Source organism: Molothrus aeneus, chromosome 4, assembly GCF_037042795.1.
Source record: "Molothrus aeneus isolate 106 chromosome 4, BPBGC_Maene_1.0, whole genome shotgun sequence".
NCBI classification, from domain to species: domain Eukaryota; kingdom Metazoa; phylum Chordata; class Aves; order Passeriformes; family Icteridae; genus Molothrus; species Molothrus aeneus.
In genome coordinates, this window is record NC_089649.1 from 49,760,663 (window position 1) to 49,787,839 (window position 27,177).

The 27,177-nt window shown below is 42.7% G+C and overlaps 1 protein-coding gene across 2 annotated transcripts in view; it reads left to right on the top strand.

The window, feature by feature from the left end:
- The first annotated feature begins 20,689 nt into the window (after window positions 1-20,689).
- BEND4 (BEN domain containing 4) overlaps window positions 20,690-27,177 on the top strand; it is a 31,618-nt gene continuing 25,130 nt past the window's right edge. Inside the window, exons 1-2 of one of the 2 annotated variants that reach the window (XM_066548477.1) lie at window positions 20,690-21,064; window positions 21,497-21,543. In XM_066548477.1, the coding sequence (XP_066404574.1) occupies window positions 20,739-21,064; window positions 21,497-21,543 (373 nt within the window). In that variant the 5' untranslated portion in view covers window positions 20,690-20,738. Of the gene's footprint in view, window positions 21,103-21,496; window positions 21,544-27,177 lie in introns of both variants that reach the window. The other variant, XM_066548476.1, reaches the window with a different exon arrangement.

Here is a 27,177-nt window from a genome sequence, read left to right on the forward strand (position 1 = left end):
TTTCTTTATTACATTGGAGTTTAAAGTCAAAAACAGATCCCCTCATCTTTTGCACATCTGCAGGTCCTTTTTTATTAATTTAGCATTTGCTTATACATTTAGTCCACACACTCTCTTAGTAGAAATACATTTCCCACTGTAGGCCCCAACATCTCCAGTTCCCCACTGTCTGCAGCTGTTCTGTCCATGAGAATATCTGTGTTTCTGGCTTCACACCAGCTTGTCTGCCTGTGTCCAACTTAAAATTCATAGAAATTCCATTTGATTTCAATCTAATATTCCATTCACCTTCTGCAGCAGTGTCCATTGTTCAGAGGGAATTCTTCTGAGCTGGTGATGTTGTTGTCATCTCCTTTGTCCCTGCTTTGTCTGTGCACACTCTGCTGGCATATGCACTCCTGCAAAGTAACATAATCCATTTCAACTTTGCATTTCTTCCCAAATATCCCAAATTATTATTGCTTACATTGGTTTTCACTGCATATCTATATATTATTTTTGTTGACAAGGACTTTCTGTCACTCTCTTTTCCTCTAACATTCTGTACTTCCCTTAGCAGCCATAGTGTCATCTCATGTAGCCTCCATGAGAAAAAAATGCACCTTCATTTGCCACTTCCAGAAATATTATTTTTTGTCATGGATTAATTCTAACTTCTCAAACACTCCCATGAGTATTTTGCTCCAGATTCTTGTCATGATCTTGTCCCTTATTTAAGACTTTGGACCTCAGGATTGTTGTCCTTAAATGAGTCACAGACTATGTTCCTCTTTTGAGTCTTGGATTTATAGATATAGATATAAATATAGATATAGGTATACATACACATATGCTTGCATTTTTATACATGTATGAACATACATATACCATATATGTTCATGTATAATATATCATGTAATGTTAGCAACAAATTTTTCTTCTGTGATATCTTTCATCTCCTCCCAGTCATGTCTCCAAACCTCTTACCAACTTTGGTGTCTCCTCTGGACTTGCTCCAACTGTTCCATGTCCTTCTTATGTTGGGGACACCAGGACTGTACCCAGTACTCCAGGTGGGTCTCACAGAGCAGAGTAGAGGGGCAGAATCCCCTCCTTTAACCTGCTGGCCACGCTGCTTTTGGTGCAGCCCAGGATCCATAGGCTTTCTGACACTGCCTGCTCATGTTGAGTTTTTCATCAACCATCACCCCCAAACCCTTCCCCACAGGGCTGCTCTCATTCTTCCACTGTTTTTTACAACCAGTATTTTATCCCTCAATAAGAAAGGCCACATGAGACAATAGGCCTTGAATGATTGTGCTGGGACTGTCTTTCTTTTTGTTTTTTCCCCATGATTATTTTAAACATATCTGAGATAATATGGGTTTTAGCCTGAGCAGATCTTATTTAATCAGACTTCTCAACAGTGTCATTCATAATGATGACAGTCCAGTGGGAACTCACAGCATCCTGAATTAAATCAAGTAGAATATAAATATAACCAAGGTATTCTCAAAGTAAATACAACTAACCAGTTTAAAAATGGCAACTGGCTTTTGCTTTTTTAATTGGGGTGACATTTTGCAAGGCCATTTCTGGGTGAGTTTCATATCCTTTCATTCTCTTCAGCTTTTCTTATTTGTATAATGTTACCAAGGCATATATGGAATACATTTCAAAGTACAGATATCAGCTCATTTACAGCTAATTATAATAGGCAAGTGGTGCAGTAAATGGAACACCCGATTTTCTCCCCTCTTTTTTTTCCTTTTGGTTGAAGCTTTTGTGATGTTCTCCAGGTGACTCCCATGCATAATGTAACACTAGCAATGCTGTTTGCATAATAAGCTATTTTCTACTACAGAAGCAGAAACATTTTATCACTATAGAGAAGGCTTGGATTATGAATACATTTTCATATAAGTTGATTTATGTGAAAATTACCAATAAATGCATTCTAGCCATAAGTAAAATGTTTGTTCGTACTTTAAGGAGTAGTATCATTCGAAACTTACTGGGAGGGGGAATGCACATCCCACCAAGGGAAACTTCTTTATTAGTGTGATTCAAATGTCAGAGCTTGCAGTCACCTTCTGAGGTATGGAGCTCCCTGAGTTTCCTCCAGTGAAGTCAAATGAGAGTGGAAAATGCTCAGCACTAGATAGAAGTATTCTGCATTTCACTACACTGAATTCCCAGCTCTATGGCATTTAATGCAGTAATAAACACTAAACCAAACCTGCCTCTAACACATTGGCACCTTCTGCAGTTTTCACAGCAGTTGTTTGTTGCCCTCTTGTTTCAAAGGCAGCTACATTTTAATATTTTGAGGTTTCCTTATTAGTCTTTTTTAAAATATTTTTATTCAAATTGGAGCAATACTGTCAGTAAGACCAGCTCTGGAGCCTCGCCTCTCTGAGTGCTCTGGGAGCAGAACTGAGAAGGCTCAGCCCAGCCCAGCAAAGGCAGACAGGCACCAGCACCTCCACGTGCTCACAGAGACCCTCACCACTCTCACACCCACCCTGCAGCAAGGGGAGCAGGGGCCTTACAAAAGGCCCCACAGGGCCCTACAGCCATTTCAGGATCAGCTCAGGACCACTGTTCACGTGTTTGGTCACAGATGAAACCTGACCTACATGCATATAAAGTACCAGTCTCAAAACTGACACCCTTGAGACTGAGCTGGTGCCCTTTGAAGGCAGCAAAATAGAGGGCTTTGGATGTGGCCATTTGCATTGGAGGGTATCCCAGAACCAATTAATTGCCATTGCAAGTGTGTTTTTGATGAGCTAGGGTAAAGAGGCATTCCTCAGGGAGTGCTGGACTTGCTCCTACTGAGTGAGGAGCTGTTCCTGCAAAGTACAGTCTGGGAGCAAACCCTGGTCCTCCTGAGCCTGTGGAGACCCGAGCATAGCTGTCTGGCACAGCAAGGTTATGTCTCAGCAGAGCAGATCAAGCCTCTACCTTTGAAATAATGAATAAACCTACACCTCAATTTTTCAAAGCTACACACTGCTCAGATCTTCTGCTACTGTAAATCAAGGTGGTTTTATCGACACCAGAGGAGTTCTGCTGGGTTACATGAGCTGAATGCCTGACCCAGTGCTGGCAATCAAGATTATTTCTGCTTAGTAGATAACTCACAGAAGAGAACTTTTCATACAATATGTCAATTGTTTTCAACTCTACAAAATTAAAAGGCTAACTCTGTAGTTAGAGGGGGGTTGACTACTGCAAATGAACAACATATAACATTTTTTGCCTGAAACACTACTCTGTAGTTGTAAACATTGCTTAATGTCATAATTTCCCTGTAGATTTTGTAAACTTCTGCAAAGCCACTCTTTGTAGAAATCCATTGATTTCACCTGCATTATACCAAATAGGTTGGTGTGAATTTTCTCCCAAATACATACTTATTTTCCTAAATGCCTTCCAGTTTTACTAATGAACTTCTCTCCCTTTCCCCTGCAGATTTGCCTGTGAGGAAAAGCAGTGTTCAGCAAACAGTCTTGAGCAGTACACGCCACTCTTCAGCTCAGCAGCTGAGAAATGCTGTGACTCTTTAGCAGCTATCACTGAGCCTCGCTGGGAAGCTGGGCCCTCCACAGCAGGCTCAGCTGTGCTCAGGCCCCATCGCTTGTGGTCCAGCCCTTGTTGATGGCAGGATACACCGTGCATTGTCTTTGTTCGAGATCTGACAATGCTTCTGCCCTGAGTTGCCTCCAGGCAAAATCCTGCATCATTCGCTCCCACACTCTGCTGCTGAGGAGTGTCTGTACCTACCTCTGCTTCTCATTTACATTTGCTATTAGGGTCACCTTACAGAGCACAGCTCACTGTATTTCTCACCAGAGAGAAGAATATTTTATATAAAAAGGGAAATTAAACCCTTCTCTGAAAAGGGATATTCCCAGGACACACCCAGATTTCCTACATGACCCAGGCAGCACTCCTGTGCCCTGAAGTCTGCTCCACACCATTAGCCCAGAGGCACAACTCAGCCACCTCCTGAAACTTGTGACCTGTGTTATGTTTTCACCCCCTCTCAGGTGAGCATTGCAAACTGCTCATTTTGGCTCAGAATCCCTTTTGATGGGTAGGGATTCTGATCCCAGAAATCCTTGCAAGCCTCTCATGCATGATGTGCTCTTTGAGCTGTGCCTGCCTTGTAGCCTGCTTGGGAGCCCTCCCCTCACATTGAGGAGACTGGCTAATTGCTGTAGAGATGCCTTCACAAAGTTCCTTTCACTATGAGGCACCTGTCTGCTCTCTCTGCTCTGACACTTGCTGCTGGCACTGCTGCTGTGGCAGCTCCACTGGCCCCAGCTTGGGTCACTGAGCCAAAATCTCTGACACAGTGAAGGAGAGGCCCAGGTTACCCTGCTGTGGACATGCCAGGCTCTCCTAAGCTGAAGGTACCACAAAGAAGTCCTGGATATGTTCCCTCACTGGAAGAAGTCCTGTGAGAAGAAGTCCTGTGAGAAGAAGTCCTGGATATGTTCCATCACTGAATCTGGGGATCCCAGCATGAGGAGGCTGGTTCAGCTTCCCTTGTTCTGCTCCTGTGCATAACAAAACTGATGCTAATTCACAAAGTGGCACTGACCCCTATATTTTCATATTTTCAATTTGAAAACATTTTAAACTGTATCTATTTTACTACCATTAAATACACTGGTTTCTCTTAAGATACTAACTAGTGTAACTGCTAGAGCATGGATTCAAGAAATTAAACTAATTCATGTTCAGATGAGTTTAGTGTGGAGACTAAAGGTGGAAAGCAAGCTGCAGAATAGGGGTATTAGATCTTGCATTCTTAGTCACACATTTACTGTATCTATAACAGCTCACTTTTCCATTTTAAACCCTACTAAGTGGAGACTATTTAAATGTACTGCTGTAGTAATAAAGAAAAGGTCAACTCAATGTCTGTCTTGGCCATTAATCAATCTTCCCCATACTTTCTAATTATCTTGATTGCCTGATTGAATGAAGCATGGGACACTGATCATCTATATGTTCCTTGGTTATATCTGCTCTTGGCTCTTTTTTTTTTGAGACAAGAGAGGATTTCTTCATGTAGTGACTATTTTTCAAAAAAGATCGCCAACTTCTTGCTCTGATAACGATCTCCTTTGCTGCCTTATCTCCCACCATTTTCTGTAGCAGTTTTGCAGGCTGTTCCCTATGAAATGTTGGAGTGTCTTTAATCATCTCAGGCAGCAATTCTGTGTTGGTTTTTTCCTCTCCTTTTCAGCAATCTGGGATTCCCAGCATTAGTCTTTCTCTCTGTCTCTCTCCCTCTTTCTCTCTGTCTCTCCCCCCTCTCTGGTTATGAATTGCAGTTTTCTGTTTTTAGAGAGAGCTTAATGCAATGCAGTAAGACACAAACACAGGAACAAATTATAGACATGAAAAGATCAGATTTTTTTTATAGTGATAATTCTCTTATACTCCTGGGTGTCACATATCCATGAGGGACCCCAGAACTTCACCAAGAGCAGCCAGATATCTTGTTACCAAGGCACTCGGGACTGCAGAGCACATCTCCATCCCCAGGTGACAGAGAGGGCCTTGTGGAAAGAGTGTGGCAGGGGACAGGCAGCAGGTCACATGCAGCCTGCAGAGATCCACCCCAGGGACTGAAAATACATGTGACTAATGACATACAGAAAGGGACAATTGTGCTGCTCCCATATGAGCTCTGGGAGATAGTTTGGTCTCAGTTCAGCTGCACAGGGTGACAGGAGACCTGCAAGGATGTAAGCCTCATCTTAATTTTTCTGTACTGAATTCATTGGGAGTTTGAGAGAATGCTTGAAGAATGCAAAAGGGGATCCTTTGGAAGCATTTCTCACCCCTTTGATTATCTCTACAGTTTGACTGAATGAGTCATACAACCCAGCTCCTTCAGATATCCATTAATGCCAGGCAAATAAAGCATATTCAACACATCACTGTCTTACTGTGAGGTTTGTTTTCTTCCTGTTCATAAACAGTTTGAGAACAAATGCATTCATTGTTTGAAATCTTTGGCCAGTAATTTGTGCAACTTACACAGAGCCTGAGATTTTCTGAAGTAGCTGATGGTGAGCCCTGTCTTCCTTCAAAGCTGCATCAGCAGGCAGGCAGCCTCCACAAGCTTTCAGTGAGGCACCAGCAGCCTCTCCAAACCTCTGCACAACCTGGCCCTTGCTAGAACCAGTGTGCACTGGTGGTGTGATGCTTAGATGCTCCACCACATCCCAAAAGCCTGATCAGACTGAACTTCTCCATCATGATATAAAAATGGAACAGGATTATTGCTGGGCAAGTGTTCTCCTGTGTTTCCTGGTGTGAATGCTGTCACTGAGAGACAACTCGAACTCTTAACACCCCCATTCTTTACACACTGACACCCCCAAATCAGGGGCATTTCCCCAGCAGCTCTGGGGCAGTGGGCTGAAGCTGGTGGAACCCAAGCCACTGCATTCCCCAGTGCAGCACCAGGACCCCCAAAGTTGGGTTGAGCCAGCTGGCACCTTTCCAAAGCACATACCCCCTTGGTTCCTGGGAGAGGTCAGCTGAGACGGCTGGGGTGTCACACTCATTTCTCCTCCACTTGTCCATACTTCAATGGCAGAAACCACTCACAACAATGCCTGAGCACTTCCTGCTGCCCAGCATACCCTGAGCCTTGGTGCTTGCCTGCTCTGCACATTAACCACACAGCAGAGGTACGTGTCTCTGCCCTGAAGATCTAGAGAGCCTGGTAGTATGATTTTCTTTTCTTTTCTTCCTTTTCTTGGGAGCATTTTGTAGGAGCCAGTTGCTGATTTTATATATTGCAAAGCCACAATTGCAGTGCCCTGGTGGATGCCACCCCTGGTAAATGGTGCACTCTACTAGAAATAAACAGTACAGCCAGGTTAGCACAGGTTGAGGGAGATTACTGTTGTATGACTGTCTTATTTCCTAGTCTTCCAAAGACAACCCAGCAGTGATAAATGAAACAGTACCCCTAATGGAAAACTACTAGCTGCAAAATTACAAACTTTAGATTCAGTAATAGTACATTCAGGCAATATTTACATGACAAATAAGAAAAACCTCTGACAGAAGAATCTTTCATGTACTTGTCTGGTTTTATCACTCAGCTCACAGTTTTATCTCGCATTTAATCATATTGCCCTTCATGTGCCATCCAGTAGCCAAAGTACTAAACTATTCTTAATCTCTCTGTATCTCATTGCAATGTGAGACAATGGTTTTGGAAAACTTTCTGTTAAGTATGATCTATCTCAGCTGCATAAAGTATATGCTCAAAATTCATACAGTACATGGAATAGCACTAAAAATTCTAGGACCATCTTAAAAGCAGAAGAACTTGATAAAATGATGCAGAAAATACAGACTGATGGGTAGGTAAAGCATTATTAATAGATTATAAAGACAAATGAAAAATATCAAATGCAATTTCATTTAATAAAGAACACAGAGAAATACATATCAGTAGGTCTGATGGCATAAGACTTGCTTTGAAGGTTGTATCCTTCCATCCTCAGAGGAGGGTTCCATGACATCTGTTTAGGGCAATTACAATTGAAGAGAAATCACTTTGTTTTGTTTTTGATACCTAAATCAGTATGACATAATATATTTTCAGGCCAGAAGAACATGATACAATAAACCAACAATATTTATAAATATTGTTATTTACTCCATTAAATCCTTATCAGATTTAGATCATAGATATTCAGCACTGCATAACAGTGGGTCCTTAATTGCATGTGATTGTTGTCACACCTCCGTGTTAAAATTATTTATTTTCTACCTGCATTTACAAGTGGAAATCCCTTTGAAGAAAAGTAAGTGTGAATAACATTGTTATTGTTGGTTTTGTTGTTACTATGATTATTATTATTGTTATTATTTTAACCTCATCTTGATGGGGTTTTACCTTCTGAAGAGTATCAAGTGGCATTGTGGAAGTTGAAGTCTCTAGAATGCCTGAATTTGGGATGCTGTATTATACTGCAAATAGCTGGCAATTTATTAGTTACACATTCCATTTAATACACCAGTTTCTGTGTATTTTAAGATCTCTGTTTTTAAGTCTCTCTAAGACCCCTGTTGTTTCAATTACTTATCACTGTGGCCTGAGGTATCATTACTGTGCTGAGGATAATAAACAACTCCTCCTATTTCTGCTGCTGGAGTGTGACTAACTTAGCATGATCAAGAAGCAGCAAAGGATGGAGAAGTGCCATATGGCAGGTGGTTGATCCTAAATCATATTCTGCTCTGCAAGCTTTATTATGTGGTCTGGGGCAAACCTTACTTTTTGGAAGAGCTGAGCACCATATGAGCCCACAACATTTATTGACTACACAAGATCAGACAGTGGTTTTGGAATCATATATCTTCTGCTGTTTCTTTGCTGTAATAGGATTGGGGTCTGTTGTTAGGAATAGTAGGAGTCTATTTAACACAGCAAATTTAGAAATGCAGCATTGAGGAACTAAGTATCAGAGCAATTCCATTTGCCTTACAGCATGGAGCTGCACGTCAGTGCACATTCTGATGGGGATCTTTAGCACTTAGGGTCTGAGATGTTTGTCTTCTCACATGAAGTCACAAGGCCTTACTGAGTATCAGTTCTGACAACTATCCCATAACCCTAAGGTTCCCTTTAAAGTTTGGATACAGTTTCACCTGGTTCTTCCTGTGAATGTCATTAATATTCTCTCCATAGCATATTTTTATATTCTCTCACCCGTTACCAACATTTGACCAATTGAAATCAGAATTCAGGTCATGTAACCTCTGCTAACTTGTTATAACCAGGTCCATTCTGTTGATTTAAAAAGTCTTAGTTTACAAGAATTTTGTCAGCCCTGAAGAATGTCATAGTTCCGAGTTATCTCATCTGTATCTGTGCATCATCTAACTTATGTCAGTTTAAATGGAAAATAATTATGTCACCTTTTATTTGCTTACAATGCCTCAGAAGTTATATATTAAGAGCTTTTTCCTTTATGGAAGAGTAGAAAAAATGCTCCCTAAACTCAAAGTTCATACAGAATCCTGCTGTTACCATTCTTGCAATCATGTCTTTCAGCTGATTTATTCCCATTAAATCTAATGTTACAGAAAAAAACTGCTTTGCAAATATTTAATGGCTTCTTTGAATCTGCAAAAGTTGATCCATAAGCTTGTGCCTTTCTAAATATCTTATTTTTTCCCCCAGATATTCAAAAGAAGCAGTGTCTGATTGCTTTTTCCTGCAGTTGGGAGATTGTGAGGTCTCGGGCATTCGAACATCTTCTTTATAAGGGTTTTTTTTGGACAGGTTTTTTGCAGACTTGCTGACCTAAAAGTGGATTTACCATCCAAAAAAACCCTGACACTTCAATAAGAAGGTTCAAAACACATCTCCAATGCTCTTCTATTTGTGCCCAAGCATGGCCAAGGTTTCATCATATTGCCTGTACCCCATCTTCCACAAGCAGCTCTGAAAAGGATCTGCCCTGCCCTATCAGACTGCTGGCTCAGGTGTGTGTAGACGTTTCAGAGTGCTGGGAAGTCACACAGCTGTGAAAGATTCCCTCTGCAGATGCCTTTAAGCTTGCTCCACCCTTGGATTTGCCATCACAGCAGCTCTTCTAGCCCAAGTGTCTCTGTGCTGTATTCCTGTGATATTGTCATCTGCAAGGCAGGAGCAAAATCCTGCATGTGGCAAGGCACAAGTGCAATGGGGACAGGCAGTGGAGACACATCTTGGAAAACAAAGCTGCTTGCAACCATGTCAGCCCTTCAGGACAGCTGTCCTCCACAAACCTGGCCCTGGATGGAATATCAGCCAGCAGAGATGAGTTTTTAATACCTCCGGGATTATTTTGGAGAGAAATTCTCTTTACAAGATGGGAAGAGTCCACGGAGAACTCATAGAGGTCCCCATGGATGGACTGTGAGCAGAGCAAGGCTGCCACGCTCTCCAGAGATGGCAGCTGCTGGTAGTTGGGTCTGCCACAGAGATGAAAAGATTGATGGCTTCTTCTCTATCCATTAGTGGAATGGTCAGTCCCCAGTTTGGAAGAAAAAAAGAGCAGTATTGTAGAAAAGTAAACAGAGAGACAAGGATTGTTTACAATCTCTGCATTAAAGATGTGCAATGGGATGAAGAGATACCTTCCCCAGTGCTGAGGGTATTGTGCAGTTATTTGTTGTCATGCAGAGTGTTTATACAATGTTTGTATTTTATATCCCCACACATAATTGGCAAAACAGCCCCCTCCCCAAATAAGTAATGACCTTTTTTCAGAATACAGGTAAGTAAGGGGGCAGCTGTATATGGTCAGCACTTTAGTTTATGTCCTTACAATGAGATTGTAATTCCTCTCACACTTGATTTCCCCCTCTCTGCTTGAAAATCCTATTGTACAAGTCAGTGTCGCATGGCAGATGTAAACATCAAGCTTGGTTTTCCCCACATACAGAAAGCTCCTACCTCAATAAAAACTGAACAGCTTTTTTTTATTTTGCCTCACCCAAATATAATCTTGAGGTGTTATATATAGATCTGCCTTACAGAAAGTTACAGACATTTTACAAAATACAAAATGAAGAATTCAGGTCTTTCAAAGTGAAAATTGGCACTGTTTTTATGTTGCTTTATCTGCAAAGGCATGGAGAGCCTTAGACTCCAGAGGGTGTAAAAATCATCACTCAAATGTTTGGTAAAGTATCATTAGTTTCCTAAAAATAACATTTGTATACGCTAAATCTTCTAATTGTAGATTGTTTAGTGTTAATTATACATAATACCTTGCTATCTGTCAAGATTTCATCAAAATATAATTCCCAGAACTAATATTTCATGATCTTCAATTATGTAAAATACTGACTTCGAGACCCAATGAAGAGTGAAATAACAAACTTTAAATCTTCAGTGGAGCAACACTCTCATTTCAGGCCTGTCAGGGAGTAAAGGAAGGACCGCTCTGCACTTTGGGAAAAGAAAGGACCATTTTTTTTGCAACCCAGTGAGTTTTCAGAAACAATTGTTTAAAGAACCTCATTAGCATAAGAAAAAGGCTCTTGGTAAAAATGAATTAGCAGTTGCAGTGCAGGTGAAGGAGGCAGATAATGTATGCAAGGTAAATGGAATAGATTGTGAATATGGTCGATCACATGGCTGTCATCTCCACCTGATTTCTGACATTCACTTCCATGTCGTAGGAAAACAGCCCCATTTCAGTTTTGTGCTTGGTGTGGGAACACAGCCTGTACCTGGAGAGTGTGTCAACTCCTGTGTCCCTTTGGGCATCTCTGCTCCAGAGCTCCCAGGGTAGGTCACTATCACTGGCTGGCCCAAGGGCAGTCCATCCCATCCAGCAGTGGACTGTAACAATCTCACAATCAGTACCTGTCACTAGAGTCAGGGAGAGAAGATTCTGAGGTGCAGATATATATGCTTCAAACAGCTGAGAAACATTGTGGAGGATTCAGCTGTCCTCTGCTCAATGCTTAAAACACCCAGTTCTAAGGTAAGATCCTGCTTGAGTATGGAGCAGTGAACAGGAATGGAATCTTATAAGGACAGTTCTGCAAAAATTTTAGGCTGGGTTATTGTTGTGCACAGGAGCATCTACAATAAGGAGCAGTTCTGAGGATGGGGTTTGCAGCTGGTAAACAGACCAAGGAGTCACACCCACCTCTCCTTTCCTTGTGGCAGGGATCCCAAATGTTGGGTATTACTGTCATCATTGTCCTCATTAGTTTGTATGCAAACACTGCTAACTGTGGTGCTTTGAAAGCGTGGCTAGCAGTCGTTGTTTGGAGAAAGAACAGAAGAAAAATTAAATGAGCCCTTCACAGGTAGATCCTCCCAGACCCTGGTCACCAACAATTAATGACTTCTTGGCATGGGTAGTGTACCTCTAGCTCTCATGTAACAGTCAGCAACAGCCCTGTGGTCTATACATTTCTCTTTTGGATGCATTGTAGTTGGGACCTTCTCGGAGTCTCCAGTGCTGAGTCCATGTGTATGGCATGTAAAATAAACGTGTTTTAAACTCGCTAGTTGAATGAATGTTCCCCAGCTTTTACAGTTGAAGGAATACTGAGTCATCATTCTTCACTCACCTTTCCTACACCACTCATTCTTTTATAACCCCTTCTTATAACTCTTTCCAGGTATCCCTTCTCCAGACTGGCAAGTCCATGTTTATTTGAAGCCTTTTTGTATGAAGGTGAAGCTGAAGCCTCCCTAATGCACCTCACACTTTGAAAAATGAAAAAAAAATGTAGATATTATACTGTATAATCTGAGAAATAATATTTGATCATGTAATTAGACTGTATCATAGGCAAATGCTCTAGGGAACAGAGTTAATGTTGCATGTACAACCTTAATTTTATTTCCTGACTTTTAAATGCCGAACTAGGCAACTTTAACATTTTCTTAATGCAATTTTTGTATGGAATATTATATAGGCTATTACATATGCATGCATCTTGAAATCTGGAATACATTAGGCTGTAGCACACAGACTGTGGCACACACATCTGTGTACTAGATGTCAGCACTAGTCTTGACTGGCAGCAGCCCAAAATTACACAGGTCATTTCAGAGTGGTGGTCTCAATGCTTTTGAGTGTCACTGCCCTGTTGTTTATTTGGTATTTCTGTAAGTCTTACACAGGAGTATTACAGAGAAGTAGCTTGAGAAGTATTTTTTTTTAAATGGATTGATGATAATTTTCACAACCTCCTTTTTACAAAGCTAGCCTTATTTGAATATTTAGGCTTCAGCAGCTTAAGAGAAAAAGTATGTCCTCAGAAGCTTTAATAATTATGAAAATGTCAGAGAATACTATAAAAACATAAAATAATTTTCCAAACAGAATGACACCATGGCTTTACTTCCTGATCTCTGCAGACCTCCCTGGGTATGAAGACAGTACAATCGAAAGCTAAGAATTTCCCCTTTCAAGTTGTAAGTGTAAAAAGTCCTTTTCTAGCTACAAAGGGCTATATAAGATGACTGACTTCAAGGCTGACTTGTAAAGGATTAGACACTGTCCTTTCTCCATCTTGTTCCACACTGTAATGTCAGGGTGTCTCTGAAGCTATATGGCAATTTTAGAGGTTAGAAGAAATCCTTTGCAAAGACAGAGTATTGAAAAAACTGCAGGGTAGACACTTGGATAAACCAGAATATAGGAATGATTGATGTTGCTCATCTAAATAATTCAATATTCAATCATCAAATAAAAAATAAAACATACCATACATGTATTGTCATGAATTTGTGACATGAAAGTGTACCATTGGAAACAGGGTCATATTTCCCTGGTCAAAGACACCTAATACATGTCAGGATTACAAAAGTTTAATATCATATGACAAGAGCAAGATATCTACTGTCTTTGGAGGTTACTCTTGAAGAATGTCACCATGGACTGGATGGAATATACCACTAATAAATCACAGCAATGTTCTTCCAATAGACTAAGTGATTTTTGAAAAGGGCAAAAAAAATCAAATAACATATTCAGCTAACAGGATTTGATCAGCCGATCATCTAGTGAATATTAAAAGAGCTGATCTGATGAATAAATTATTCAGTGGAAGAAGGCAAAATTAACAAATTATGTATTTGCCGAACAACAGCTAAACCATTCAGCACATATATAATTAAATATTTATTCATACATATTTATAAATAGTTCTTACGCTTTTTTTTTCATCCAGGTGAATAAAAACTCTCAGCTCTTTTTTTTTTCTTCTGAAGAAAGTGGAAAGAGCTTGTCTTCAGAAAGCTTGATCTCAGGTCAGCATCTCATTGAAGCCAGCTTCATTTGCATTTTTAATCTATGTAAGTGAACATGTGAAATCTTAAATGTGTGTCAGGTTTTAATATTTAGCTTTCCAGTTTTCTGGAGGCAAGTATATATGTCTGCAAGTCTGCAATTGTAAAGAAAGAAAGGCTATATCTGTGCTCATGCTGTGGTTAGATGTAGTGGGCCAATACAGCTGCCTTTTTTGATAATTGGGTTTTCCAGGAGCCACAGCATCTTGCTTTCATACATTTATGGCTAGAAAACAACAATTTTTTTGGGAAAACATGGTCTACTCCATCATTAATAGAGCTGACCAGAGAGGATTTTTTCCCAGCAAAAGAAAATTACAGTAACCATAGTATTAAAAAATAAAAGTGATTGAAGAAGCACAGAGACAAAAAAAAAGAAACAAAACCCCACCAACTTTGTTTTTCTTCACAAGCTAAATTCTACGTAAGTGCAATGGTTGTTTGTAGGGGGACAGCAAGAAATGCTTCCTTGAACAGACACTCTTCTACCAGCTTGGAAGATTTCAATAAATTTTTAAACACTATTCCAAATCAAAATAATGTAAATTATCTAAATTCTGATCTCATCTAGTCTATCTAAGGATAGCAGAACCAGCATCAAACCCAGTAGATACTTTCAAGGAAAGAGGCCAATAGAAGACTTCCTCAGTTTTAAATTAGGATTCAGAGAAAGAACATTAGCTAAAGTTAACTCTCACCTCTCTCTTGGTATCAATGGGCAGGTTCCTCTGTTGTAGGCCACAAACTCACTGCCACATAGCAAAGAAACAAGAATATAATAATGAGGATGCTCAGGATGTAAAGAGATTCTTATGACAGAGTAATCACAAAAGTAAAGTTGATGGACACTCAGGATAGTCTCATATTATTTTCTGAGACAACCTCACACATCCCTTTTCTTTTTTTTCCCCAGATCCTTTATATTGAAACAAATAAAAGCATACACTTTCATAGAACATTACTTATTTGAAGTGCTGTTCTGAGATCAGCTCTGGATGACTTTTGGTAGCAACTGATCTGTGTCTGGAGAGCCAGAGGTGGGTGATGCATCAGAAGAACTCCAGCCTCTGCAAATACAGTATCTGCGCATTTACCCTTCAGCAAACATGGCTTCACCTATTTTTTTTTTCCTAAGCAAATGTAGCTTGTTGTGAACACATTCCCAGGCATAAAGACTTACATGGTGATAGAATTCCATCTCACATGAAACTAAAGCAGTCTCCTGGCTCTGCTTCCAGAAAATTTTGCCTGTATGTGCTGTTGCCTTTTTTCCTCCCCATTTCTATTAATGTGGAATTCAACTCAGTTTATGTTTCTAAGTTTTTGGAACCTCTTACACCTGAGCCATTTTGTGGTGCACCATTCAGTGTGCAATTGAGGTCTCAGGAAACTCCAGGTTTTGCCCATCACTTTCTTCTTTTCTGGACTTCTAAGAAATTATTTTGCCCCCAGCTTTTTGGACCTCCCACAGGATTACTGGTTCTGCTTCTACATGATTACTAATGTGGAGGAAGTTCTTCATTTCAGTTCCATGAAGTGGTTGAGCTCTGCATTTAAGGATGCAGAGAAGCTGTTGTCATTATTTCATGTAAGTTTTAGGGGCTGCCTGAGAATGGGATAGTGATGAAGGGAAATGCAGGGAAGAATTTGCACCCTTCTGTTCCTAGGCTCTCTTTAAAGCTGGAAAAGACATCTAATATGGGCTGAAGCCTTATTTCAGCAAAGAATCTGTCATTCCCATGCCTCCATCACTGTTGGTGTCTTCAGGCTGTGTTTTTTGTCAGATTAAGCTGAGTTGACTCTCTGCTCAGTAGACACCACAAGGCTGATCATGTGTATCCTGTTGTGCTCAAACCACAGTCGGGTTCCCATCTTGATCAGTTTCAGGAAGATTCTGCTTCCAGCTGTTTTCCTCTGTCCATCCCATCTGTGTTTTCATTGTAACTGATGTGCACAGCTTGCTTGACAAAATTTGACCATATTTTTGAACAGCCACCAAGCTGTGTGAGTGCTGCGCCGAAGTGTAACACTTCAGTGTACAATATCAGTGAAGTCTCTGCTTGGGGAAATCAGCATTTTCTACACTAATTGAGTTCTAGCTCAGTGTGACTTCTGACCTGCTAGGACCACCTTTTTCAAGCCTGGACAACAGAGATTGGAAAGTACATGAAGCTGGGTCCCAGACTGTGGAACAGCAGCTCTGCCTTTGGGGGCACAGCCAGCAGACCTCTCAAAATGCTGGTCTCAAAATGCCAAGTGTGCAAAATGAGAAGCATTGCAAATCTAAGCATTGCAAAGAGCAGCTATGCAATATAGAGCAACCCTACGTTACACAGTGATGGCCAAGACCAAGAGAAAGCACCAGCCAGCTTGGGCAAGGGCTGGGGAAAGAGCTAATGCTCCAGGGAGGTAAAGCTATTCTGAAATGCTCCAACACAGACAGCGAAGATTTTTTAGGGCAGATGGAAGTTTGAACTGTGTTATGTCATTCATTTTATTCATGATGTATTTCTAAAAAATGCTCAGCAACAAGTATCCTATACTGTTTCTCCCCACTCGAAACTGCTTTATGTAAGCTATCTTTAATTAAAACAAGCTTTTTCATGTGTCCACAATTGATTCCTTAAAATATTAATATTTTTCCCTACATTGGGTATCAGAGCCATTACTTTTTCCTGTGTATCCTTTAACTATGTTTAAATAATTCATTTATCCATTTTCCAGCCCTCGGGGAGACTTGGGGTTTCTTTTACACCATGTGATCCCATTTAAAACAGAGGTTATTTCCTCTTCCTAAAGTTATAGGATCTTTTCTATTTTTCCAGTGTTTACTAGGCATAAGAGACCAGTTAGCAACCATTTTATTAAGACACAAATGTAGCATGGAAATATGTGGCTGCCTGTGTATAAATGCCCTTTCCACTGCTCGTCAATCTTTTACTAATTAGAAAGACAAAAATATTTTAAAACTAATTAATGTCACTAAGAAACATTCCAGTAATTCTCAAAATACAATGTAACCATGATAGATACATTTCAATTATTTCAAAGCATGTTCTCAGAGCACTGAGTAAGCATAAGGGAAAAGAAGAGGCTGAAAGCTGCACTGCTTGGCTGATGAATCTCTGACATAGGATGTGGATTAAGGTTTAAGTGAGACCAGCAGTTCACATTCTCCCTCAAAAAGCCCCTGAGTCACCTGATTAAAGTGCAACCTTGACAAATATGCACAGCGTTGTCTCTCACAGTTGGAATCACCAAAGAGGCTAAAAACAGCACCGTGCACTGCATAATCTCTAACCTCAGGGGACAACAAAAACAGAGAATTGCTGTGTCAATCTCATTTCCTTGTTAGGCTCATTATCATAAATGCGGGCCTTTGGTTTTGAATGCTACACTTCAATAAGATTTACCTATCAACAGCTGCCGAAATATTGAATTCCACAGTCATCTTTTCCTTTTGATGCTTTCCCTTTTGTTTCTTTATCCATAAACATGAGCAACTGAGCTAAGCTTAAATTAACTAGCCGGGGTTAAATGTTTGGGGCAGCAAATTATGGCTAGCCTGCCTGCAGAGTGGTTTAGATTACAGAGGAGAGTTGCCAATCTCAGCTCTCATCATACACTCCAAATGTGCAGAGCAATATTGGCAGTTCATGGCCAAATCCTGCATGCTTTAGCTATCACAGGAGCACTGCTCCCATGAATAAGTGGAGCAAGATTTAGCCCCTGCTCGGAAGATAGGGATGAATCACACTTTTATTCTTTGAGTACCTCACAGTACCTTCAACACAGACATGTTCAGTGATTGATGGTCTGTGTCTAGATTGGGTATTTTTCTATATACTGACAAATATTCTCTTTGCCATGATTTCTAGGAGCAGAGGAGTGTATACTGCAGCAAGGTTGGGTTTCTTATTTTTTATTGTGCCTGTTGTCTTTGTTTTGATTAGGTTTTTTACCGAGGGTCAGTTACTCCCCATTATTTTTCCACTTAGAGTGCTCTGCAATAATCCTGTTACAGATCTTCAGCCCTTAGTGTCAGTGAAACAGTGAAAACTGGAATCAGTAAACAGGTAGGGAAAGACACAACCTTCTCTTCAGGGTCAACTCCCAAGTCATGGCACAGTCTAAGGGAAATGAAGGTGTTTGGCTTTCTGAAAATGAACTGCTGGTATCAGCTAAGGGTTGTTGGGGTTTTTTTAGTTTATCAAGGTAAAAGCTATGTGTTAACTGTTTTCATCCAGTGTGCAACCAATCTGGGTCTGTAATTCAGAGTTCAATGTTTGGTTAATAATAATTTCATGACTTCGTGCTGATACCACAGGGTAGCAGTAGGCTGTGCCACAGGGAGCAGCCATGGAAAAGGGCAGCCCAAAACTGCTCACAGCAGATACGGCCCCATCTTCCCATACTTGGAGACCACCACTTCACCCAGCCTGCCTCTTTGCCAGTCTAGGGCCATGCTCCTCCCTGACAAAGGCACACAGTCCTCCTGCAAGAGTTGCTGCATACCTGCACAGAGCTCAGGAGCAAAATGGGATTTCCTAATAAAAGGGCATTCCACAAAGGAAAAGGTGGGACCACCAGGCTTAAACCCTTTTTTTATATCACAGGACTGACCTGCAGGAACCCATCAGATTGGGCACAAAACACAGTCTTTTGGCCACAACACCAGAGTCCCTCATCTGAAACAAAAGGAAAGGTGGGGAGACATCCACAGATTTTTTAGGTATATGTGCCCAAAAGAATCACTGAGAGCAAACTAGGGGAAAAGCCGAGCTTTCCTAAAAGCAACTAAAGTGATATTTTGGCAGTGATGGGCACTGTCAAAAACCTCAACAGAAAGAAATTCAGTGCATATTCCATTTTCCTTACAGATGAGGTCCCCACATCATTACAGTGGCTTTGAGCCCCATTACCTCCAAACCTGCTTCTCTCTCCCTGTCCATGGAGAGCCAGCATCTGCCCAGTGATCTGCCTGGGCCCTGGCAGAGAGGGCAGCTTGGAGGACATGACCTGTCACCCCTGATTTCTCTGTCTGTATGAGGGTCATGTTAGGCAGGGACTGTTTCTTCCACAAGGAGCTCCGGGGTAGGCATCTACACCAAAGAGTAGTGAACTCTATGAATGTAGTTGACACCTGAGAAAGTAATTTTGGGCTGTTTATTTGAATCTAACTTGTAGGAGCTTAATACTAACCTTATACAATTTTAGTACTGACCTCCAATAGCTGCTGTGGCAGAGGCCAGTCAGATGAGACAAGGTAGAGGACATATTTAATTTCTGAGTGGGAACAGTTTCTCTCACACATATCTCCAGTCTTTATTTTGCATTACAGTACAATTTCCTTTTTTTTAAAAAGCACAAGTGATCAGACTCAGGCAGGAAACAAAGAGACTTATGATTGATTTTGCTTAGGTAAAACAGCGATTTCTATCACACTAGCCTTTACTTGATGCTTTTGGCTGCTACAAGGAATCGATTTACTCTACTTGTCATAAAAATCAAAACCAAAACCAGCCCAGCTCCTGGTACAACCTGCATGAAAAGAACGCCTGGCTTGCAGAACTTAACTCCACTTTTCTGCAGTAGATGGGCAGGAGTTAATTACCTTCAGCAAAGGGTTGCATTTCATTACCAGTGAGCCTGACTCTGACTAAATAAAAAAAGCTGGAATGGGAGAGCAATGATCACAATAAGTGGCCAAAATTCCACGTGATGAGAGGAATTATTTCCCACTGCCGACACTTAAATACAACTAAGGTGTTCTGCAATTTTACTTCCACAAGCCAGAGGGTTTATTGTAATCCTGATAAATTATAGTAACAGAAGCAGGCGAGAAGTGGGACAGAAGAAGGGAAATGGTAATGCAAAATATAATGGTAATGCAGAAAAGAATGGAGAGAGCCAGTGAGCAGTTTGTTATCATTTATTTTTCTTCAACATATCATTCGATTTCAGCTGTCTCCCATCTCACCCAGATCTCCACCATTTCTCAGAAACGTCTTTCGATGGCATCTCATTCTCCTCCTGTCTTTCACCATCGCTTCATTATTTCTTAACTGTCCCTGAAAGGGCCCGGGCAGGCGACAGGGGGAAAGTGAGCAGGGGACGCGGGACCAGCCTGCGCCCCACGCGTCCGCCGCATTTAAGCAGTTTGCAAAAAGCGGGCGGGGGGCGTTGCAAATAATGTTAAATGTGATTAATCTCCCGGATTCCTGGAAATCTGACATGCATGAGTTACAGCGAAACCTCTTTTATTTCGCCATGAAATGCTTTTGCATAATGAGAAAGAAAATGTCCTCTGTGCCCTAATCAACTCTGACAGGTCCTGGACTCCAAAATACTTTTATTTATGGCATTATTTATTTCACCCCTAATAACCGGGGAGGCGAGCCCGCGGCTCGCTCCGTGCGGGGAGAGGAGGAGAGGGAGGGAGGGAGAGAGGGAGGGAGGGAGGGAGGGAGGGATGCCCGGCGGGCGGCGGGGCTCCGCGCCCGGCCGAGGGGACACAAAGTTTTCGCGGCGGCCGTCGCTCGGCGGGGCGGGATGGTCTGGCAGCCCTCGGGCCGGGCAGGGCCGGACGGGGCCGGGCGGAGGCGGGGGGGCCCCGGAGCCGCTCGTCCCCCGCCGCAGCTCACCTGCCCCGCGGCGGGTGCCGGGGGCGGCGGCGGCCCCGCCAGCGCCCGCCTCCCCGCCCCGCTGCCATTAGCGGAGATTACCCTAAACACTTGCCGGTCGCCGCCCGTCTCCCTCCAGGCATTGGCGCGGCCGCCTGTCAATCAGGCCGGCGCCCCGCCGCGCCGGGGCTCCGCCGTGCCACAGAGACGAGCCGCGGCGGCGGCAGACACAGCCCCGGAGCGGGGCCGCGCCGCGCCGGGGGAGGCGGCGGAGGATGGAGGAGGAGATGCAGCCGGCGGAGGAGGGGCCCAGCACCCCCAAAATCTACAAGCAGCGGGGTCCCTACAGCGTCCTGAAGACCTTCCCCGGGAAGCGGGCGGCGCTGGCCAAGCGCTACGAGAGACCCACCATGGTGGAGGTGCCCCGCGGGCGCGGAGCGGGGCAGCCCTTCCCGCACGCCGCCGAGCCGCTGCCCTACGCGCCGCACGGCGCCTTCCCCAACGGGCCCGCCCGCCCCGGCGCTGCCCCCGGCGCTGCCCAGGGCCACCCCCGGCCGCCGCCGCCGGCCCCGAGCTCCTCGGGCCGCTACGGCCCCTGCCCGCCGGTGGCGGGGGGCGGCGGCGCGGAGCTGAGCGCAGGTACCCGCAACTCCTCTCTCTCCTCCGCGCAACTTCGCGGGGCACTTTGCGGCAGGCGGGAGCGGGATGGGGCTGCGGGCTCCGCCGCCGAGGCGCGCACCCCTCTCCCGGGTGGCTGGCGGAGGGCGCGACGCCCGCGGGGTGGCCCCGCTCGGGGCTGGCGGCGGGCGGGGACGGGGCGGGCGGCGGGCTCTGTCCGGTGCTCGGGCACCGCCGAAGTTGCCGCGGCGCGCGGGGCCGCTGCCCGGCCGGCGGCGCCCCGGGGCGGTGGGCAGGGGTGGCGGCGGCGGGGGCTGTGCCCGCAGCCGCGCAGGACTTGGCGGGGCAGGCGCTGCCGGCCGGTGCGCACCTGCGGGAGGGAGGGAGAGGGAGAGAGAGAGGGAGAGGGAGAGAGAGCTGCTGCCGCTGCTGCCGGCGGGGCGGGGGCGGACGGGGGGAGCCCCGGGCCGGCCGCTCCGCTCCGCTCAGCCCCGCTCCGCTCCGCCGGGGAGGGCGGCAGGCTGGGGCCGGCTACCGGAGGAACTGCTGGTAATGGAGAGGCTGCTGATAGAGCGGTGGTGATTTTAACAGAAAGAAAATAGATCGGCTGCTTGCCTGCACCGTTTTCATAAGATGCAGTGACAAACAGGAGATCAAATTTTTTTTTTTTTCTTTAAAGGTGTAAGATACCGAGATGCTGAACACATATCTTTCCTCTAGTGATGGGTTGGAGTTAAAAAACCACGTAGATCTTGATATGCAACCTAAATTTGGCATCAGGAAATGGGAAATTGCATCTTTAAGCAGAGTACAATCAAAAATGAATTACAATAAATCCTATATAATTGCATAGGTCATTCTCTTTAATGAGATTTTATTAACCTGACTGTCAAGCTTTTGAGTCAGGCAGATATTTTATCTTCTTCAACTGATAAAAGTGTCAGCTATAAACCACCATATAAATATTCATAAATCTACACATCTGTGGCAGCCTATCAGCATCATTCTTTTGGACATTAAAAGCATTCTAATTACTTTCTGTCTAGCAGAGCTGAAATGCTGCCTGTTATAGTATGTGCTTGGCAGGCATGATTGCTTTTGTTTGCCATCACAAATAGCAGCATCCTATTTTATATACTGATGGTCCAGAATATATTCAGGGTTTGACTGAACAGGATGAATATTATGAAGCACCATCTGGTTTTGATATCATCGGGTATATTAACTCATCTGTTAATTTTTGACACATCATTGATTTATTTATTTAGAAAAATTGGATCCTGTTTTGGTATGTTGCTGTTTGCCTTTGTAACAAATGTGATGACATTTCCTTACTAAACAGGGAGATACTCTAGTTAATAGGATATATGGCTATGTTCTAATGCCTGTTTATGCTTAGAAGTAGCCTTGTAGTGGATGAATTTAGCATGTCTTGTTACAAATAATTCAAGTACTTTATCAAAAAAGTTTAACACTTGAATAGATTAGCCAGAGAATTCACATCTCTGGGGCATAGTTCTGTGATCCATGGCAGAAGGTCATCTTTCTTCATGAAATTGCTTCTTATATGAAATGCCCAAATGGTGATATTTAAGTATTCTTTGTGGCCCACAATCAAAACACTGATGATAAATGTGACACCTACATTTCTTTACAGAAGCAGATTACGCCATGGAAAACATTCAGCTGTCTGGTAGATGATATATGACACCATATTCACAGCAAAGCCCTCTGGGCTTCGATGAGCAGAAGTTTGGACTTTCTTTTTCCTGATACATTGTGCTAACCAGGCACTAGAGCAGGCTTCAGAGCTTGTCTTTGATTCAGTTCTATGCTAAAGAGAGTGAAGGAACTGCCATGTGTGCCCCAAAGTTCTTTGAGGTCCCTGTCCCTTCAACTGCACATTCAGGCTTTACTTTAGGTTCCTGTATGAGTCCCAACTCACCCTTTGCTCAGGTTAAGTACCAAGAGAAACAGAACAGGAGAAAACAAACCAGAAACTTGCTACAGTGTGTACAAGTAGTATTTTGCACAAGTTGTTACCAGAGGTGGCCCACAAAGTTGGAAAGGGGACTGGAGCAGGTCCCTATGAAGACAGGCTGAGAAAGACAGGCTGTTCAGCCTGGATAAGAGAAGGCTGCTTGGACACCTCATAGGAACCTTCCAGTATCTTAGGAGGGCCCACAAGGAAGCTGTAGAGGGACTCTTGAAGAGGAACTGAAGCAGGACAAGGAGTAATGGGTTCAAATTGAAAGATGGGAAATTTAGGTTTGATATGTGGGAAAAAAATTTACTGTGAGGCTGATGAGGCACTGGAACAGGTTGCCCAGAGAAGCTGTGGATGCCCCATCCCTGGCAGTGCTTAAGGCCAGGCTGGGTGGGTCTTTGAGTAACCTGGTCTAGTGGAAGGTATCTCTGCCCACAGCAAGGGGTGAGGAACTAGATGAACTTTAAGGTTTCAAGCAAAAACATTCTGTGATTTTATAAAGCAATAGGCAAGGCTTAGATCTCCTGGGTATTTTAATCCCATAGGTAGACATGCTTTGCTGAGCTGTGTGCCCATCCTTCCTGCTTGCTGGTGGAGTAACACAATGCAGCTTGTTCCTGGGAGCTGTAGCCCTAAGATGAGCAGGAAGCTATTTGGGACCCCAGTGCTGTATGCATGTGAAGAAGTCCCATTGTCCAGAAGCTTGAAATCCTCTTAACTAATGTGTGACCCAACTTAATAGCACAGGCCACCTCTGGGGAAGCAGAGTTGGGGTTTTGCCCCTGGAGAGTGAGAGCATTTACATGTTCTCCATGCACAGTCACCCTGTACTTTGGCCAGTACCTGTGAGGTCTCTGGGTTCCTCACAGCAGCATGAGAAGCAAGCCCAGAACACCTCTCAGCCAGAGGTTCATCTCAAGTGGATCTCAAGTGGTAGGTGTTGTAGGGAGGGACAGATCATCCCCTTAGGTGTCCAGCTGCATGTGCATTCTCCACAAGGCAGTCACCATCCATGATGTGTACAGTTTTCCCACTTAGCTTAGCTTATCCTCAGCTCTTGGCAGGTGCTTACTTGAATAAAGGGGTGGAGTGCTGTAGGGCAGTTTTGTAGGGATACCGACTTCCTAAGTTCAGAGATACCCCTGTTTTTGCTGATACCTTTTCACTTGTGCAGGCAACAGTGACCAAATAGCTAGTAAAACACCACTCCTGGGATGCCTAACTCTGTGCCAACAACTTAAACACCTAATGCAGTTGATTCTTAAACTTCAGGCATGGCATTTCTGGCCCCTTAGGATTCACAGCTCCAAGTTTGCTTTTGCAAGTGGGCACCTCAAACACAGTCACAACTAAAGATGCTTCCATAGTTTTGCAGCTTTTTCTAATGGTTAGAACGCTTCCCAAGGGTAACCAGATTTTCCCTCAGTTGCTCTCTAAGATACCACTCTCACCTCCAGACTCCAACAGAATTGTAGGAAGAGGGGCTAGGGAAAGGAAGAAAAAACAGGAATTCTCCACCCAGTGCCGTGGTGAAGAAAAATTTAGTTTGAGATCCCATCATGCAGGGAAAGATCCTGCTTGAGAAATGTCATCTTACAATGAGAAATGTGAAGCTGCACTGCAACACAATCCTTCTCTCTTCTCTAGAGGTTACTCTGACTGCTGTTGCTGCTGTGAGCCACACAGATGGATTCATTCAAAGCACCAGCAGATACCCGTTTTCTTCTGTAAAATATAAACTTTTTATTAATCTATTCAGGTTATTTTCCTGGCATGAAAACTATCTGTCTTTGGTAGTATGTGCATTGAACAGCACCATAATCCACCAAAGAAAGTCCTTTTCCTTAGGAAAACATGGTATAGACCTTAGGAAAACATGGTATAGACCTTACAGTGCAGCTTAAAATTTAGGGTGGGATTTCATGGAAAGCAGAGGAAGAAGAGCAGAACTGGTAACACCTGTTAGCAGTGCCAAAAGCATGGCATATTTAAAATGACCAGTTAATTAAGCTCTGTTATGCCCAGACAGAAAAACAGTTTGTTCCATGAACAGCTAAAATGAAGATTAGTGTTTTGGAACTTGGAAATTGTGAGTCCTCATCTGGAAGCAGATCTCTCAGATAAAGTACTGAAATGGCCAGACACTTGTAGTCTTAATCCACTGGACTGTCTTGATGATCTGTATGCAAAATGCCCAAGAAAACGTTGTGTAGTCATAGGAGGTGTCACATACTCTCAATTTTGTGACCTAAGCACGATATTTACAGCAGTGGTCATATCTAAAAATATAATGGCCAAGTCTCTATGCTTGGATAAAGGCCAGTTTGAAGGATACAAGGCTGCTGCCCCAGGGTCTCAATTAATAAAACTATTGTAATAAACAAATGAAGAAATACAAATAATCAGGTGAGAGGGCTGAGTCACTGCAAGGTGAAGAGTGAGACGATTGGAATTGCTAAGGAACCTGAACATCACAATCTTGCTGAAAATTAAATACCTATTAATATATTCCCTGCAGGGGAGAATGTATGGTGTTCAGACCCACTCAATACTTACAAAGATGACTTTTTAAACCAGCTGCCCAAGAATACAAAGGAAACTTTGGAAAATCCACAACCTGAATCCAGAGCCACTGAGACCCAACACAATGCTTATTACTAAAGCTGTCTGATCTAAGTATTGAAAAGATCCTTAGGTGTGGGAAAAGCTGAAGTTATACCTGCCAAATTTTCCAGACATCTTTTTTGATGCATTAGTTAGTGTAAATTATCAGAGTGAGTTTCAGACATATTAAACCCTGTTTTCAGTCTGGCAGTTGAATAGCTAAGAACCTCCCCTAGTCCCAGAGTCAATGAGAAAATTATGTAAAGATGAATGCTGTGTCTGGAGTTGGTACCTGATTTGCCATATGATAGTGTCTTCTGGTTGCTTGCGGTCCCTAACAATCTACTTAGGAATACTTATGCTTTTAGCAGTTTAATTCTGTTCTCTTGGCACTTCATGGGTCTTAGGCAGCAAGTCCACCTCCAGGCAAATGTCTAGTTAAAGTCAATAGAAGTTCTGTAAGACTAAAGACTCTGGGGTCTGAGACATTAGAATTACATGGTTGGTGAGCAAGGTAATAAGGAAAAGGAATATCACAATAAGACTTTAATAAACTGCTTACACTGTTTGAGTCCAGTGCAGTGATTTCACTGGAATCCTACTTTCATAGAAAATACATACATTATGTTAAATCAATTAAGAATCATAGATTGGTGTTTATTCAGTAGTAATCACATAAAACCAACTTTTTGTCATTTCTTAAGTGATTAGACATTGCACAGTGCTTGCATTTCTAATTATAGACAGTCTGTAAAAGCTGAAATCCCAATTTCTACAATATATGCTAAATGGGCAACATTTTTTTTTCTCCATCATAAGAAATAACTGCAGTTATCATTCTCATTTAGGGTTGTTCAGACTGTGGGTGTGTGCACTATTACTGGTGTAGAAGTCTCTTCAAAGTAGAACCTACTTCAGCACAGAGACAGATATTTCCAGAATATGTTCTGAGGGCATCCCTCACTATTGCTGTCCAGCAGTACCCAGAAAAAAAACATTTGTGATCTCTGGGTTAGCCTCTCAAATGAGCCCTGCTTTGTCATGGCTCATTTTTATGTCTTTGAGTATGGGTTGAAGTTAAGAAAAAAAACAGTAATTGCTGTTATTGTGTCTTTGTAATAGATCTGATACTGAAGATTAAATCAATAATGTCATTTCTGTATAAAATTTCAGTTACATTTTAAACCATTATCACAGTGAATATGCCTAATGCATTAAATTTTAAAACAAAACTAATAATTAATTTAATCTTTACTGCTATTAATGTGTATTTTGGTATTCTTCAAAACTAGTAATTTGAATGTCAGGTTACTTTTTGCTGTTTTTAGAATAAACCATAATATTGGAGTAACATCTCTTACAAGAGTCTAATCCCTTTTCGGTTGTTTCATTCATATCTTGTCCCCATGCAACAAGGATATGCAAAGAATACGTAACTGTTTGTGAACAGAGACAATAATGATTAAAATACAAACAGTATAGATGAATTCAGGTCTGGAATCAGA